The sequence below is a fragment of the Arachis stenosperma genome, chromosome 10 (assembly GCF_014773155.1).
Source record: "Arachis stenosperma cultivar V10309 chromosome 10, arast.V10309.gnm1.PFL2, whole genome shotgun sequence".
Taxonomy (NCBI): Eukaryota; Viridiplantae; Streptophyta; class Magnoliopsida; order Fabales; family Fabaceae; genus Arachis; species Arachis stenosperma.
This window is the reverse complement of record NC_080386.1, coordinates 3362879-3380120: the sequence shown is the minus strand read 5'-3', so window position 1 is coordinate 3380120 and position 17242 is coordinate 3362879. Positions and strand designations below refer to the sequence as shown.

General features: G+C 36.5%; 1 protein-coding gene and 1 non-coding gene across 2 annotated transcripts; one reads left to right on the top strand and one right to left on the bottom strand.

Annotated features, from left to right (window-relative positions):
- Window positions 1-2200: 2200 nt before the first annotated feature.
- LOC130954236 (lysine histidine transporter-like 8) lies at window positions 2201-7130 on the top strand. The gene is made up of 7 exons (XM_057880968.1): window positions 2201-2598; window positions 3324-3417; window positions 4076-4480; window positions 5118-5251; window positions 5457-5884; window positions 5982-6113; window positions 6229-7130. Exons 3-7 carry the CDS (start codon window positions 4098-4100, stop codon window positions 6712-6714), a joined length of 1563 nt encoding a protein of 520 aa, XP_057736951.1. The 5' UTR covers window positions 2201-2598; window positions 3324-3417; window positions 4076-4097; the 3' UTR covers window positions 6715-7130.
- A 9153-nt stretch (window positions 7131-16283) lies between these two features.
- LOC130958927 (small nucleolar RNA R71) lies at window positions 16284-16391 on the bottom strand. The gene has a single exon (XR_009078027.1). It is a non-coding gene; the product is annotated as a small nucleolar RNA R71 (small nucleolar RNA).
- Between the last annotated feature and the right edge of the window lie 851 nt (window positions 16392-17242).

Sequence of the window (17242 nt, the reverse complement as noted above, 5' to 3'; positions counted from 1 at the left end):
CTAAAAAACCACAAACCCCTACAAATTTCATTTTAATAGCCCCTAGTTGTCTAAGTAACCTTTCAACGTTAGTACTACTCCTTTTGTTCTAAATTAATTGTCTGTTTTAGTTTTAATTTTAAGAAGTAATTAATTAAATTTTACTTATTATATCCTTTACTATTAAATGGAAAGAAAAAAAAATTCAAAAGACTAAAAAAGTAATAAAAAGATAAAATAATATTAAAAATATTTTTATATTTCTATTCAATTATGTATACTTTTAATAATAATCTTAGTAACTATATATAATTAAAACTAAATAATTAATTTAAAACGAACGGAATAGCTTCCTTTTCTTACTAGACTAGTAGTAGCAAATGGTGAAGGGCTTAAATGAGAATTATGAAAACAAGAACACAATGATGTTGTGAGTTTCATGCTTAAAAAGGAAAAGAAGTGAAATGATTTAGCAGTAACTAGTAAGACAATTTGTTTTTGTGGTTGGGTCAACAGCAGAGAGTAGCAGGCAAGCACGTGGTTGGTAATTTCCGACAAAATTCTTAATTTTCCCACCTTTAATTTACTGTCACTTTTCCAATGTTTAGTCTCAAGTTTCAACTTCACTTTATTAATTACTGCCACTTGTATCAGATACAATGATTTTTAATACTCCTAAGTAAGGAGTATATCATCACTTTATCGAAATTTACAGTTAAACTGTTCTTATTTTTTATGTATGTATGTGCTTTGTATTATTACTGTATGAAAGTATTTGAGTGGAATTGAGACTTGAAAGGTACTATACACTCTATTCATTGCTACGCTCCACTTCACCTGAAATCATTCTTGTTCATCATTCATCATTCAAGAGTAATCATTACACATTCCACACTAAAGCATCTTTTCTTCCTCTCACCAATTTTAGAGTAATACTATAAATTTAAAGAATTATGATAAATTTATAGATTATGCAAGAAAAAAATACAAATTAGTTTCTGAAAAATTATAATTTTAAATTTATAAACTTTTAAAAGTTACGTCATTTTGTATATATGTTCTCTTTGGTTGTATTTATTTCTGAAAATATGATAAAATAAGACACTAAAAGCAAGATACAAAAGACAAAGATATAAAATTTGCTATGTTTGTTTGAGAAGAAAAGAAAAAGGAAAAAAGAAAAGAGGAAGAAAAATGATTATTTTTCATTGTTTGGTTGTAAAAAAAATTAGAGAGGAAAGAAAAGGGATAGAAAAAAATTTGTGGGACCTATAAATTTTTTTCTCTCCAATGTTAAAAAGAAAAGAGAGGAAAAATTTGTTTTCTATCATCATTTCCAATATTACTCCTTCATTTTTTTAATATATTTTATAATATAATGATAAAATTATCTTTTTATAACATTTCTTTTCTTTTTATTTTCCTTTTATCCAAACACATCTAAGAAAAATAAAAATCTATTCAATTTCTTTCCTTTTTATTTCTTTCCTTCCAACCAAACATCAGTGTTTTTATATTCTGATTGGTAATAAAATAGAACAAATTATAAAAATATAATTTATTTTTATTTTTTTATTTAAAAAATTTGAGAAGAAAAATATAATAATAAGAAATATAATTATGAAAAATTAACAAGAATAATAAAAAAAATAAAAAATAAGTTTTGTGTCTTTCCTATCAGATAGATACAAAATATACTAATTCAATGTCTCTAAACACAATATTTTTATTCATGTCTCATCTGTTAAACACGATTTTATGTATCTGTATCCTTGTCTCAGCGTCTTGTCCCTATAAACAAACCAACTTTTTGTCAGATTTCATACTATCATTTATAGATTTATAAATACAGTTCTACAAATTTTTAAAATTTACTTATTATTTTTTTTTAAAAATATAATTCTCTACGAAAGTTTTCTTAAAAAACTTGCACTTGCAGAGCTTTTCTTAGATTTATAAGCATGTTGTTTTATTTTATTTAATACTTTGTTTAGTTGGATAAAGCAAGTATTAATTAAGCATGATGAAAATCAAAATGATTAGGAGTGGGGCACTTGCACTTGATGGATTAACAAAGTCACCTCAAATGTCAAAGTCAGACATGAATGCCGTTGATTGATGAACGGCCAAGATTCTTCATACATTGGCAGTTGTTTCTTTCGGCTACTTTGGTGTGTTCCATGGAGAGGAGACCCACCACACGACACTCACTGTGCCTCTGTCTCTGCAACACATTCATTCATTCATTCAACTCTTCAAACACATTTTCTTCCTTTTCATTATTCTTATTATTTCATCAAAGAAAGAAAAAGTGATAAATAAGTAACAAAGCAAAGCATCATGGTTTCTCGTACCAACATCATTTTAAATAACCACACTTGGAGACTCACAATACCAAGTTCCCAAATAAAATATATATAAATAAATAAATAAGAGCTTTAAAAAATTAGTAGCTACTCAAATAACTGTTACTACTTTGGTCTGCTCAGTGCAGTGAATGAAGCAGCAGCAGCATAAGAAGAAGAAGAAGGCTGCATTCATGAGATTCGATTCTCTTTGAAGGCTGAACTTGTAGCACTATTCATACCCTCATACTTGGTGGGGTGCCCATATATCAAGGTACTAACTTTCATAATATTGATTACATTGCATCATTTCTTCTTTCTTTAAGCTTCCTCCTGCATTATTACATTCACTACCTTGCTTTTGCTCTCACTCAAATGTTCTTCTTTCTGATTTTGGAGCCATACACTTGCAGACTATAGACTCTGGTTAAGTGGTTAGCATTATTTTATATAATTATATGTTTTATTTTAAGTCGTTTAGTCTATGTAATAAGGCTTTGCTGTTGTTTGTTAACATTTGTAAACAGTGTTTATGCCCCTAGTGCATTTTGTACCCTCATGTGATTTTTTGATTGATAAATCACTGCAAAAATCCAAGCTTGTCCTTGTTCAAGCAAGATTTAATGAAACAAGAGTTGTCTCATCTTCCAACCTAGCTAGTCTACATAATAGTCATCATAAATTATGGGAGTGTATATGACAAAGAGGCTTTACAATTAAGTATTTTTTGGAATAGCTTTTTGTGAATCTCAAAGGGTCTATTTTAGATTTGGGATATCTAATTAGAGAATTTGACAGTTCACTTCAGATGAGTCCAATTTGATCTGTCTCCAGTATTCTCATATCTTTTACAAAGTATATTCCAAGTTTGTAGGCTTGTTAATCTTCAAATGCTTAAATTTCTGACTTGTGTGCTCCAAACTATGAAACTTAAGTTATCTCAGCTGTTATGTGATATGGTGATGATTTGTTTTTTTATGTTTACTTGTTCTGTTTCAGGATATTTGAGCTTTTCCCTTTGACTACTTTTTTTGGGGAAGCTGTTGTTGAAAAATCTCATTGCCAATATTTCCAGCTAGTTTGTATTAATCTTGTAAGTATGCATTCCCTTTTGAATGTTGTTGTTTATGTGGATTAATTTACAATTTACTGGAAGATGATAGATATGATTGGTGCACCTTTTGGAGTAGATGTTGTCTGTATTTGAAATTTTCTAATCAGCAAAAAGTAGCACGCTTCACTATTCCTTTTTGACCTGTTAAAAAAGAATGATTAAGCTGATTGTAATGCTGTTTCCAACTTTTACTTTAAACTTAGACAAAACATTTTAAATAAATTTTGAATATCATCATTGATTAATCTGGTTTAAGCATTTTCCAGATTATGTTATAACTATGGAATACCAAACCATACCAACAGTTTATCAAAGACTAGTTTCATATCACTGTCATCAATCATCAATTTCAAGATGCCATTTCTGTTTCATGCCTGAGTCAATTGAACATTTAACACTGATACTGTAGTTCTGTATATTGTGTTAATGTCTGTGTCACTGTCACCTTCATTTATTGCAATCACAACCGTTACAAAAGTTTAATCAACACATGACTGTAACCAAGTATTTACATTTTTGTCTATGAGGTTTAACTAGGAAGTTAGTAGTACAATTGTAAGACATCAAATTCATAATTCATGCAGTTCTATACTGTCACTTATGATGCTGTTCCTAAAATTTGTTTTTCTATGGTTAGATAATTTAGTTTGACTCATTCAATGGACGAGAGACCGGAGACAGAATTGATATCCATACCGGCGACGCCAAGGGTGTCAACGCCGGAGATACTGACGCCATCCGGGCAGAGGTCACCAAGACCAGCTTCAAAGGAAGCAAAATCATCAAATGCATGGACACCAACCTCCTTCATATCACCAAGGTTTCTGAGTCCAATAGGGACCCCAATGAAGAGAGTGCTCATAAACATGAAGGGCTACTTGGAGGAGGTTGGCCATCTTACTAAGCTCAATCCTCAAGATGCTTGGCTTCCCATCACTGAATCTCGCAATGGAAATGCTCACTATGCTGCATTCCACAACCTCAATGCTGGTGTTGGTTTCCAGGCCCTTGTTTTGCCTGTTGCTTTTGCTTATCTTGGCTGGTATGTGTGTTTACCTTACAATTTTTGTGTAACATTATATTCCTGATTATAATATCTGACCCCTTCTTGTTAAGTGTGTCCAAAATCAGCTAAATGCAAAATTGCAGCACTTATTTGTAGCTAAAGTTCATTCAATTATTTTCAATGTGAATTGATATCTCATGCAATTCTTTGTAATTGCTCAAGCATGTGAAGTCTCTATATTTTCAAACTTTACTTTCACTTTTAGAAATAAAAAACTTGTCAGCTTGTAGTGTCCTTTGCTAGGTTCTAGGGACCACTTGCAAAATGTCCATATTCACTCTTGGTGATTTGGGGGGGGGGGGGGGGGGGGGGGGGGGAGGGGTGCTTGTGTTGGTCTTTTGAGCGTTTCCTTTTGGTACTCGCTACATAGAAAGGTAAAGAAACAATAAAAACAAAACAGACCATCATGCTTACATCCTTTCCTCATAATTTGATTAATTTCTAATACTGTTCCAGAAGCACTTTCTACATCTATACCTGTAAAAAATGAAAGGGAGGGAGTATAACATAGAATAATGCAGATTTAGTCCGAATAAGCTGATTAGAATATAAAATGTCATTATGAAAGATATCTTAGAATAATTTGATCCAAAAACATTGATTTTTTTTTCAGGAGTTGGGGAATCCTTTCTTTAACAATAGCATATTGTTGGCAACTGTACACTTTATGGCTTTTGGTTCAGCTGCATGAAGCTGTTCCTGGGAAAAGGTACAACAGATATGTGGAGCTTGCTCAAGCAGCATTTGGTGAGTTTATTTGATATACTTTATTTATTATATCACATTGTTATGTAAAGTTGCATAATTAACAATGCAAGAATGCTTTACATATAATTGATCCTCAAAAACTATGTTGGGTACTCAAACCAAGTTAATTGAAGATTCATGCACATATAACAGTCCTAAAACTATCATTGCATGATTTGAAAAGGTTTCAACCTTGCTTTTTCAGGGGAAAGATTAGGGGTGTGGCTTGCTCTCTTCCCAACTGTTTATTTATCAGCAGGAACTGCAACTGCATTGATCCTTATAGGAGGGGAAACCATGAAACTCTTCTTCCAAATTGTTTGTGGTCCAACGTGTACCTCAAATCCTTTAACCACAGTGGAGTGGTACCTGGTTTTCACTTCTCTATCTATTGTCCTGTCTCAGCTTCCAAACCTCAATTCAATTGCAGGGCTCTCACTCATAGGTGCTGTGACAGCAATCACTTACTCCACCATGGTTTGGGTTCTATCTGTGAGCCAACAAAGGCCAGCCTCCATCTCTTATGAACCTTTGTCATCGCCATCATCTTCTGCATCCTTGTTTCTTGCCTTGAATGCTCTTGGAATCGTAGCATTTTCTTTCAGAGGCCACAATTTGGCACTAGAGATTCAGGTACTAATAATAATGCCTTGCCATAAACTTTGTCTAATTAAACTCTTGATTTTTCTCTCTTTAGTTAATGAAAATATGAGTTTTTCTTCTTTTTCAGGCTACAATGCCTTCGACTTTTAAGCACCCGGCTCGTGTGCCAATGTGGAAAGGTGCCAAGGTTGCTTATTTCTTCATTGCATTGTGCCTCTTTCCTATTGCTATTGGAGGATTTTGGGCCTATGGAAACCAAGTAAGTGAACTGAGATGTAAAAATGTCCATAGAAGACATATCCATTTCCATTAAGAAATTCATGATTGCTATCATGCAGCATCCTTAAAACTTTTCTGCTGTTTTCATATTACAGATGCCTTCTGGAGGGATTCTCACTGCTTTATATGGATTTCACAGTCATGACATATCAAGAGGACTTCTAGCATTGACATTCCTCCTTGTTGTGTTCAACTGTTTAAGCAGTTTCCAGATATACTCAATGCCTGCTTTCGACAGTTTTGAAGCCGGTTACACGAGCAGGACTAACCGGCCATGCTCAATATGGGTGAGGTCAGGTTTTCGAGTATTCTATGGATTTGTGTCATTCTTCATAGGAGTGGCACTTCCCTTCCTCTCAAGCCTTGCTGGTTTGTTAGGAGGACTAACTCTTCCGGTGACTTTTGCATATCCTTGCTTCATGTGGGTTCTCATAAAGCAGCCAACAAAGTACAGCTTCAACTGGTACTTCAACTGGATTCTTGGTTGGTTAGGTGTTGGTTTCAGCTTGGCCTTTTCCATTGGAGGTATTTGGAGCATGGTCAATGATGGTCTCAAGTTGAAATTCTTCAAGCCCAGTTGAATCATTAATAAGTCTAGAGTGAGTAGAAGAAAACATGATCATTTCTCCTTTCCTAAGTGGTAGAAGTAATCACTAATCAGTGCTTCCTGCCACTAAGTATCTATAGACTATAGTGGAAGATCTTGTTGTATTCTGAGAGATGAAGTAGAACTATGTGGAAAAGGAAATGTCTTTAATAAAGGGTAGTAGATCCTTGTGTGCCTAAAGTTGAGACAAAAGCTAAACTTTGCTGATTGCTGAAGAAGTTCCCAAGACAAAATACCTAGGAGTTCACTATTCCTCTTGTTCTATTCAGGTTATGTTATGTTGTGCTTGTGTTCATATTTGTAGAGAACTGAAACACTGGTCACTGTTCAAGGTGAAAACTGTTTGTGCTGATGGTTTTTCAATTTCGTTAATGAAAGCAGTTTTGATTGTATTTCATCAAAAAATGCATGCATGATTCTCTGACTAACTCCCTCAAAAATGTTTGGATATATTCAATTATCCATGATCCTCATTATCTATAATATTATAGTTCAAGGAAGTAACATCCACAAACTAGGAATAAGAAAACCAAACTGATAAATCATTATTATTAATATCACTTTATTTCTTATCCAAGTTTAATTTTGATACCTATTCTTGCAAGTTTCACACTCTTTCTTTCTTTTGAGTTGACAACCACAAGAAGGCACATGTTGTGGTCCATAAACAACTTTATTCTTATGATAAGAAAGTGTGAAGTGTAGAAGTTGCAGTAGTTTATACGGTGTATGTCTTAGATTAGATGTTACACTGCACAAGAACCTTTCTGGAGCAAGTTGAATCCAAACCAAAGCATTTATTTTACCAGTAATATAGTCACTACTTGCAAATTGCAATGCACTGTTTTTTATGGTTCATCATGCGCCTTCAAGATGAGTTTTAAGGATAAAAACTATATGATACGTACATAATACGCCTATATATACTATATATTTAGCCTAAGCATAATAAATTAATTATTTAAATACAGTTGAGCATAATTGGATTGGAGTTGGACCATAGGATGTAACCATAATCCTTCATCTAGTGGGCTTCCCACTTCAAAGTTTATTATATTTTTTCTTCTAATTTTCCTTTAATCAAATTGGGTTGATCTAGTAATTAATTTATTAATCTTTTTAAATAAGTATTAGAATTTTGTCTTATACATACAGCAATCTATTGAATAATTTATACATCTAATATTTTTCCTTTTAAAAAACATTATGCTCTATACAAATATAAATATATATTTTCAAAATGCATTAATATTTGACCTAGTTAACATAATTTTATTTATTTTAAGATTTGTTGGTAATTTTTTTCCGAAACCTATATACTGAAAGATTCTTTAAAAACTGACTTAGAACTTATAGAGATTTTTTTATTATTATTAAACTTACTTATCTTTATATTAATTGAAATTTTATGTGGACTTTGGTCAAATTTTTCTCTTTATCCCATTATTAATAACAAGAAAAATACTATTTGTACAATAAAATTTAATTTTTGGCCAATTTTTAATATTATTTAATTATTTTTTAATTAAAATATATTTTTATTTTTTAGATACACATTGGTATTTAAGATTAATTTAAATTTTAAAAGCTAAAATTTTTCAATGAATTGTTTTGATAATCCAATCGATTGATTTTCAAAGAAATAGGATTTTACAGTCTTGGACGAACATCATGGATCAAATATAATCTTTTAATCGATTGGAATAACCAAAAAGTTTATTACGATCAATGGAAGATCTAATTCGTTATTGTTTTTATTTTTTATTATTAATAAACATAATAGATTAATGATAAAATAATAATTTATAAAATAAAAAATAATTTTTATGATTAAATAAAATATATGGAGTTAATTTGTAATTAAAATTAGATAAGGACTATTTATCAGTTATTAAAAAACTTTAAAAATATGTTTTAATGGACCAAACGGTTTGGGACCATAAATCTAGTGCGTTTCTTTATTAGTAGTGGTAGTAATAACTTCATCTAAGAACTTGAAGATGATGCTTCAAATTCATTTCTATTACACATCCAAAATTTATAGTATTTGTTACGGTGGGTAACCGGAAATTGATGGGCTGGATGGAGTTGGTTGGCCCAAATGTGTGAAGGAGGAGGATTCCGAAAGGATCTGCAACTCGGGAGGCTCCGTCCGACTTGTTTGTGCGAGGAGATGGGGGTGGTACCTGCAAAGACACTTCGATGCCTAAGTCAGCAAGGGTGTAAGCAGGTCTAGAGAGTATTGGGCTTAGAGATACCTGAGGGGTGTCAGTGTATTTATAATGGTGAACCAATAACCACCGTTGGAGTAGTGCCATATTTTTAGGGTGTTAACCGTCCCATTATCTTAGGGAGGTTAAGATATGGCTCGTGGAAGTGGTTAGAGAGATTCTAGGGGTAGTTACTCATTTAAATGAGTGTTTATCCGCCAGCTAATCTCGTGCCCGACTTCTTTAGAACAGGTCGTGGCGAGTACCGACTTCATAGGATGAAGATTGGTACTGGTGAGACCCAACCCTTTGGATTAGGTTCTTTGCTTGATCCTGGGCCTTTATTATTGGGCCAGGGTATGAACAGTGCCCCGACTCGAGCCCAATTTTTTCAAGATTTGGGTTCGAGTATTCTGCTCGGAGTCGTAGCCGACTTGTTGGAGGACCGACGTGATGTTCTGAAACCGACGTGACTTTCCGTGTCCTTTTGGTTCTGATAGTTACGTCTAATCAAGCGTCGTGTCCGTTAAGGATGTGCATAGGTCTTGGTAACGGTGCATTCTCATTAATGACTGCCCCGCTTTTACCATTATGCCCCTTAGCATGTTTATAAATACTTTCCCTCTCTTTCATTTTTTCGTTTCTGCTATTTTTCAAATTTCTTCTTTCTTCGTTCGTGCTGCGTTCTTGTGTTTGGAGACTTCTGCTTCTTCCAACCTTCACTTTTTGGCTAAAGGTTAGCTTTTCTTCTTTCATGACATGCTTTGTGTTTGCATGCTTTCATTTTATAGGTAGATAGGTTGGTTTGTAGATTTTGGCTCCGTATTTCCTCCCTTTAGAAACCGTGTTTTTGATTTTCCTTTTCTTTTTCTTTTGTAGGTTTTTGTCACCCTTTATAAGAAAAAGAAATGGCTTCCGTAGATGTTCTTTCTCAATGGGTTGATGTCACGGTCCTAGGGGAGGAACCCTTGGTCGATGCTGAGTTTATTACTCATCTTCGTACTCACCACAGGATTTGTACTTCTGAGGAGGACGAGCCAAAGTATGAGTTGGTAGTCCCGGGTCCAGAAGACCGGGTTTGTTTTGGGAGGGCCAATGAGGCGGCCCCTCATTTTTTCTTTATGTATGAATGTATGATCACCCGTTTGGGTGTTTTTCTTCCTTTTTCGCATTTTGAGATGTCTGTTTTGCACCACTGTCGAGTTGCCCCTACCCAACTTCACCCCAATTCTTGGAGTTTTCTGAAAATTTACCAATTTATTAGTCACGCTTTGGACTTTCCGACCTCTTTGAGGATTTTCTTCTATCTTTTCCACATGACTAAGCCCTTTAGTGGGCTAAATAACAAGCAGCAATGGGTGTCTTTCCGAGCCATACAAGGTCGGAGAATTTTCACCCTTTTTGACGAATCCTTCCACGACTTCAAAAATTATTTTTTCAAAGTGCAAGCTGTAGAGGGTCACCACCCCTTTTTCTTGGATGAGAATTCTTCCCCTCGTTTTTCCCTCTATTGGTTGGAGGCCTCCCCCTGTGAGAAGTACGGTCTGGACGACCTGGATGAGGTGGAGGCGGTCATTGTGGGATTTTTCCGAGAAGTACTTGGATACCAGGAAATTCCTCTAGGGATCGCCGACCTTTGTTCGGTCGCAACTAGGTAGTTTTTATATATGTATATACATTTCTTATTTTCAACTTGTATCTGTCGACTTGAGGTTTGCCGACTTGTAATTTTTGCTAATTGTTTCTTTTGCAGATATGGCAAGGAAGAATGCTCAAGAATCTTACCAGAGAGTTCAGGAGGCTAAAGCAAAATCCCGGGCCAGGGCTGGTGGTGCCAGGGCAATCATCTCTCCTCCTCCTCCTCCTCCTCCTCCTCCTCCTCAGAACGTGGGGACTCCCTCTCAGCCCATTGTGATTTCTTCTTCAGCCTTATCTCGGCCGTTCCCCTCCGCCCGACTTCTTTCTGAGCCAGAGAAGAAGAGGCGCAAGACTTTAGAGTCTGGCTCTTCTTTTGATGGTGGGGTTAAGGCGGATGCTCTTGCATTCGTCCGAAAAAACATCTATCCTCATATAAGTATGGATGATGTTTCTGTTCGAAACCATCTCACCACTCTAGCTGAGGAGAGTTTTAGGGCGGCAGGTGTTTGTGGCAAGCTTTTGGATATTTTTTAGAAGACTCCTCTCAGCTCTTTGGGGTTAACCTCGAAGATTGAGGAGCTGGAGGGGAGGCTTATTTCTTATCAGGAGCATGAGAGGGGGTTGAAGGAGGAGGTCGCCAAGCTGAGGGCGGAGAGAGATAGCCTTCGAGAGAAGGAGAGTAAGTTGCGAGCCCAATGCAACATGGAGGCGAGTTTGAGGAAAACAGCACAGGAGAGTTATCAGAGTTTATTTCAAGATCTTGTGTCTGTGAAGAAGGATTTGCTGAACTCTCGTAATGCGTATGCCGAGTTGGAGGACTCTGTCGCTGATGGTGCCGAGGAGGCTTGGAGGATTTTCAAGGAGCAGGTCGGAGTTATTGCTCCTGACTTGGATCTTTCTCCTTTAGATCCAGACAAGGTCGTCATTGATGGTGCTATTGTGGATCCTCCTGCCCCCGTAATCGTTTCCGAGTCAGAATTGAAGACTCGGGGGCAGAGGATTATTGAGTCCCCTCCTCGTTCCAAGGACGCTTCGAGTTCTTCTGTTGTTCCTCCGATTTCCTCTTCATCTCCCGTGGTTGCCTCTCTTCCTGATCCTGGTGGCGCTCTTCCTGACTCTGGTGGTGGTGATCCGTCTACTCCTCTGCAGAAATAACTTTTTTATGGCTATATGGGGGCTCGGCCTGTGAGTCTCCCCTTTTTTAAACTCTTTGCTTGTTGGTGGTGTTTGGACAATTTCTTTTGGCCTTTTAAGGCCGTAAACAAAATATTTTATAAGTACCCTTTTTAATAAGGGTTTTAACTTAACAAAATAAATACCCTTTTTTGGATAAGGGTTTAAGTTACCTTATGCGTGTATGCTTTTCTGATTTTGATTTTTCGAAGTCCCCTTGATCTTTTTCTGAAAACCTTTCTCTTTGGCTTGTCTGTTTTTCTGAGCCTTTTTTGTTTAAGGACTTTTTTGACAGCCTTTAATCTCTTTTTTGTTATCCCTTATACTCAACTTTGTTTTATTGAGTTCTTATGACTTAGGTTATTTTTGCGATTCGTTTTCTTTTGTACTCGGTTTTTTCCTTTCGACTTATGAGTCGGGATGTTTCCGAGTTTTTATGATCAACTTCTATAACCTCATTACACCGACTTGTACCTCGTCGTTTTATCCTGACGACTGATGAGCGGATAATTTGTATACTTTTTGGCATTGTTTTTAGTATGTTTTTAGTATGATCTAGTTAGTTTTTAGTATATTTTTATTAGTTTTTAGTTAAAATTCACTTTTCTGGACTTTACTATGAGTTTGTGTGTTTTTCTGTGATTTCAGGTATTTTCTGGCTGAAATTGAGGGACCTGAGCAAAAATCTGATCCAGAGACTCAAAAGGACTGCAGATGCTGTTGGATTCTGACCTCCCTGCACTCGAAGTGGATTTTCTGGAGCTACAGAAGCCCAATTGGCGCGCTCTCAACGGCGTTGGAAAGTAGACATCCTGGGCTTTCCAGCAATATATAATAGTCCATACTTTGCCCAAGATTTGATGGCCCAAACCGGCGTTCAAAGTCACCTCAAGAAATCCCAGCGTTAAACGCTGGAACTGGCACCTAAATGGGAGTTAAACGCCCAAACTGGCACCAAAGCTGGCGTTTAACTCCAAGAAGAGTCTCTACACGAAATTTCTTCATTGCTCAGCCCAAGCACACACCAAGTGGACCCGGAAGAGGATTTTTATGTCATTTACTCATTTCTGTACACCCTAGGCTACTAGTTTCTTATAAGTAGGACCTTTTACTATTGTATAGAAATCTTTTGATCACTTTTAAATCTTTTGATCACTTTTAGATCTCTAGATCATCTTTGGACATTGTAGTTCTTAGATCATTGGGAGACTGGCCATTCGGCCATGCCTAGACCTTATGCTTATGTATTTTCAACGGTGGAGTTTCTACACACCATAGATTAAGGTGTGGAGCTCTGCTGTACCTCGAGTATTAATGCAATTACTATTATTCTTCCATTCAATTCCGCTTGTTCTTTGTCCAAGATATCACTTGTTCTTCAACATGATGAAGGTGATGATTGACGCCCATCACCATTCTCACCCATGAACAAGGTGACTGACAACCATTCTTGTTCTACAAGCATCTGAGGCTTAGTGAATATCTCTTGGATTCCTGATTGCACGATGCATGGTTGATCGCCTGACAACCGAGTGCTCGCCTGACAAACGAGCCAACCATTCCGTGAGATCAGAGTCTTCGTGGTATAGGCAAGAACTGATGGCAGCATTCAAGAGAATCCGGAAGGTCTAACCTTGTCTGTGGTATTCTGAGTAGGATTCAATGACTGAATGACTGTGACGTGCTTCAAACCTGTAACCTACTGGGCGTTAGTGACAGACGCAAAAGAGTTATTCTATTCCGGTAGGGGAGGGAACCGAACCGGTGATTGGCCGTACTGTGACAGAGTATTGAGCATTAGCTTTCACTGCGAGGATGGGAGGTAGCTGCTGACAACAGTGAGACCCTATACGAGCTTGCCATGGAAAGGAGTAAGAAAGGGTTGGATGAAGACAGTAGGAAAGCAGAGAGACGGAAGGGAAGGCATCTTCATGCGCTTATCTGAAGTTCCTACCAATGAATTACATAAGTATCACTATCTTTATCTTTTATGTTATTTTCGTTCATCACCATATATATCTGAGTTTGCCTGACTAAGATTTACAAGATGACCATAGCTTGCTTCAATACTAACAATCTCCGTGGGATCGACCCTTACTCACGTAAGGTTTATTACTTGGACGACCCAGTGCACTTGCTGGTTAGTTGTGCGAAGTTGTGTAATGCCATGGTATTGAGCGCACCAAGTTTTTGGAGCCATTACCAGGGATTATGAGATTTGTGAAAAAGTATAGTTCACAATTTCGCGCACCAAGTTTTTGGCGCCGTTGCCGGGGATTGTTCTAGTCTTGAGCAAGCCTTTGGTAACATCAGTGCCAAGATCCGGCAACAACATCAAATTTTTGGTGTTATTGCCCGGGATTGTTTAGGCTGGACAACTGACGGTTCATCTTGTTGCTTAGATTAGGTATTTTTTTTTTCGAAATTCTTGAAGATGAATTCTAGAGTTTCATGATGATTTGTTGAAATCTGGCTGGCTGAGAAGCCATGTCTAATCTGATTGGACCGAGGTTTCAACTTATCACCACAAGAGCTTGTTGATTTCGTATCAATCTTGCTTTTGGAGCAGTGATTTGCTAAGGCTTGGCTGACCTTTGGTCATGTCTAGTGTTTTGGACCGAAGCTTTCTTTGGAAGCTTGGCTGGCTGTGAAGCCATGTCTAATTCCTGGACCGGAGTCTTAGACTAGCATTGCACTGATTCCTGGAATTCTCATTAAGAATTTTGATACCTTTTTCCACTTAATTTTCGAAAAACACAAAAAAATTTACAAAATCATAAAAACCAAAAAGATTTTATGTTTCTTGCTTGAGTCTAGTGTCTCATCTTAAGTTTGGTGTCAATTGCATGAATTCATTCATGTGTCTTAAGGATCTTCAAGTAATTCTTGATGATTTCTTGCTCTGATCTTTGAATTCTATTGACTTGAGTATTTTGTGTGTCTCATATGCATTTTCAGTTCATTAGTGTCAGTAGTATACAAACTGCTAAGTTTGGTGTCTTGCATGCATTGTTATTTGATTCTTGTTGCATTTTAATTATTAAAAATCCAAAAATATTTTTAATGTGTGTCTTTTCAAGTCAATGATACAAGGGATTGAAGATTCAGAACACACTGCAGAGGAATTATACAGAAAAAGCTGAGCATTCAAAAATGCCCAGTGAAGAAGGCAGACTGGCGTTTAAACGCCAGCCAGGGCACCTGGTTGGGCGTTTAACGCCCAAAAAGGTAGCATTTTGGGCGTTAAACGCCAGAATGTATACCATTCTGGGCGTTTAACGCCAGGATGGTGCTAGGGGGAAGATTTTGTTTTCAAATCAATTTTTTTCAAGTTTTCCAAAATCAAATCTTTTTCAAATCAAATCTTTTCAATCAAATGTTTTCAAAATTAATTTCTTTCCTTTTTCAAAGATACTTACTAACAATTAATGATTTGATTGAACATTTTTTGCCGTTTCTATTAAGAAAGGTTTTATGTTTGAATCATATCTTTTCTTGTTAGGCAAGTCATTAATTTTTAAAATCATATCCTTTCAAATTGTTTTCAAATCATATCTTTTAAAATTGTTTTCAAATCATATCTTTTCAATTACATCTTTTTAAAACCAATCAAATCTTTTTAACCTCATCTTTTTCAAAATAGTTTTCAATCAAATCCTTTTGACTTCTAATTTCAAATTCTTTGTCAAAAATCACTTGATTTCTTTTCCACTTTCAATTTTCGAAAATTATCAATCGAATTTTCAAAATGTTTTCAAAATCTTTTGATTGAATTTTCGAAAATTCTCTTCCCTCCTTCCCACATCCTTCTATTTATGGAGTACCACTCCTTCTTAATGCACAATTCGAACCTTATCTAATTAAAGTTTGAATTCTTCTTCTCCTTCTTCTTTCTATTTCTCTTTTCCTCTGACAATTCAAGGAATCTCTATACTGTGACATAGAGGATTCCACATTTTCTTTTTCTCTTCTCTTTCATATGAGCAGAAGCAGAGACAAAGGCATTCTTGTTGAAGCTGATCCTGAACCCGAAAGGACCTTGAAGAGAAAGCTAAGAGAAGCCAAAGCACAACTCTCTTTAGAGGACCTGACCGAATTCTTCAAAGAAGAAGAACCCATGGCAGCCGAAAACAACAACAATGCCAACAATGCAAGGAAGGTGCTGGGTGACTTTACTGCACCTACTCCCGACTTCTATGGGAGAAGCATCTCTATCCCTGCCATTGGAGCAAACAACTTTGAGCTTAAGCCTCAATTAGTTTCTCTAATGCAACAGAATTGCAAGTTCCATGGACTTCCAATGGAAGATCCTCATCAGTTTTTAGCTGAATTCTTGCAAATCTGTGACACAGTCAAGACTAATGGGGTTAACCCTGAGGTCTACAGACTGATGCTATTCCCTTTTGCTGTAAGAGACAGAGCTAGAATATGGTTGGATTCTCAACCTAAAGAAAGCCTGGACTCTTGGGAAAAGCTAGTCAATGCCTTCTTGGCAAAGTTCTTTCCACCACAAAGATGGAGTAAGCTTAGAGTGGAAGTCCAAACCTTCAGACAGAAGGATGGAGAATCCCTCTATGAAGCTTGGGAAAGATACAAACAATTAATCAGAAGATGTCCTTCAGACATGCTTTCTGAATGGAGCATCATAGGAATTTTCTATGATGGTCTCTCTGAACTATCTAAGATGTCCTTGGATAGCTCTGCTGGAGGATCTCTTCATCTGAAGAAGACGCCTGCAGAAGCTCAAGAATTGATTGAAATGGTTGCAAATAGCCAATTCATGTACACTTCTGAAAGGAATCCTGTGAACAATGGGACTAGTCAGAAGAAAGGAGTTCTTGAGATTGATACTCTGAATGCCATTTTGGCTCAGAACAAGATATTGACTCAACAAGTCAATTTGATTTCTCAAAGTCTGTCTGGAATGCAAAATGCACCAAGCAGTACTAAGGAGGCTTCATCTGAGGAAGAAGCCTATGATCCTGAGAACCCTTCCATGGAAGAGGTGAATTACCTAGGAGAACCCTATGGAAACACCTATAATTCTTCATGGAGAAATCACCCCAATTTCTCATGGAAGACTCAAGAGAGACCTCAACAAGGTTTCAATAACAATAATGGTGGAGGAAACAGGTTTAGCAATGGCAAGCCTTTTCCATCATCTTCTCAGCAACAGACAGAGAGTTCTAAGCAGAATACTTCTGACTTAGCAACAATGGTCTCTGATCTAATAAAGACCACTCAAAGTTTCATGAATGAAACAAGGTCCTCCATCAGAAATTTGGAAGGACAAGTGGGTCAGCTGAGCAAGAAAATTACTGAACTCCCTCCTAGCACTCTCCCAAGTAATACAGAAGAAAATCCAAAAGGAGAGTGCAAAGCCATAGACATGGCCGAATATGGAGAGGAAAGAGAGGAAGAGGACGCCACTGAGGAAGACCCCAGTGGGCGTGCACCACTCTCCTCTGAGTTCCTCAATGA

Excerpts from the sequence above, each read along its gene's own strand:
- LOC130954236 (XM_057880968.1), top strand. The coding sequence starts at position 4,098 with ATGGACGAGAGACCGGAGACAGAATTGATATCCATACCGGCGACGCCA. Across the intron at positions 5,252-5,456 it reads GCTTGCTCAAGCAGCATTTG|GGGAAAGATTAGGGGTGTGG; the intron begins GTGAGTTTATTT and ends TTGCTTTTTCAG. Across the intron at positions 6,114-6,228 it reads TTTGGGCCTATGGAAACCAA|ATGCCTTCTGGAGGGATTCT; the intron begins GTAAGTGAACTG and ends TTCATATTACAG.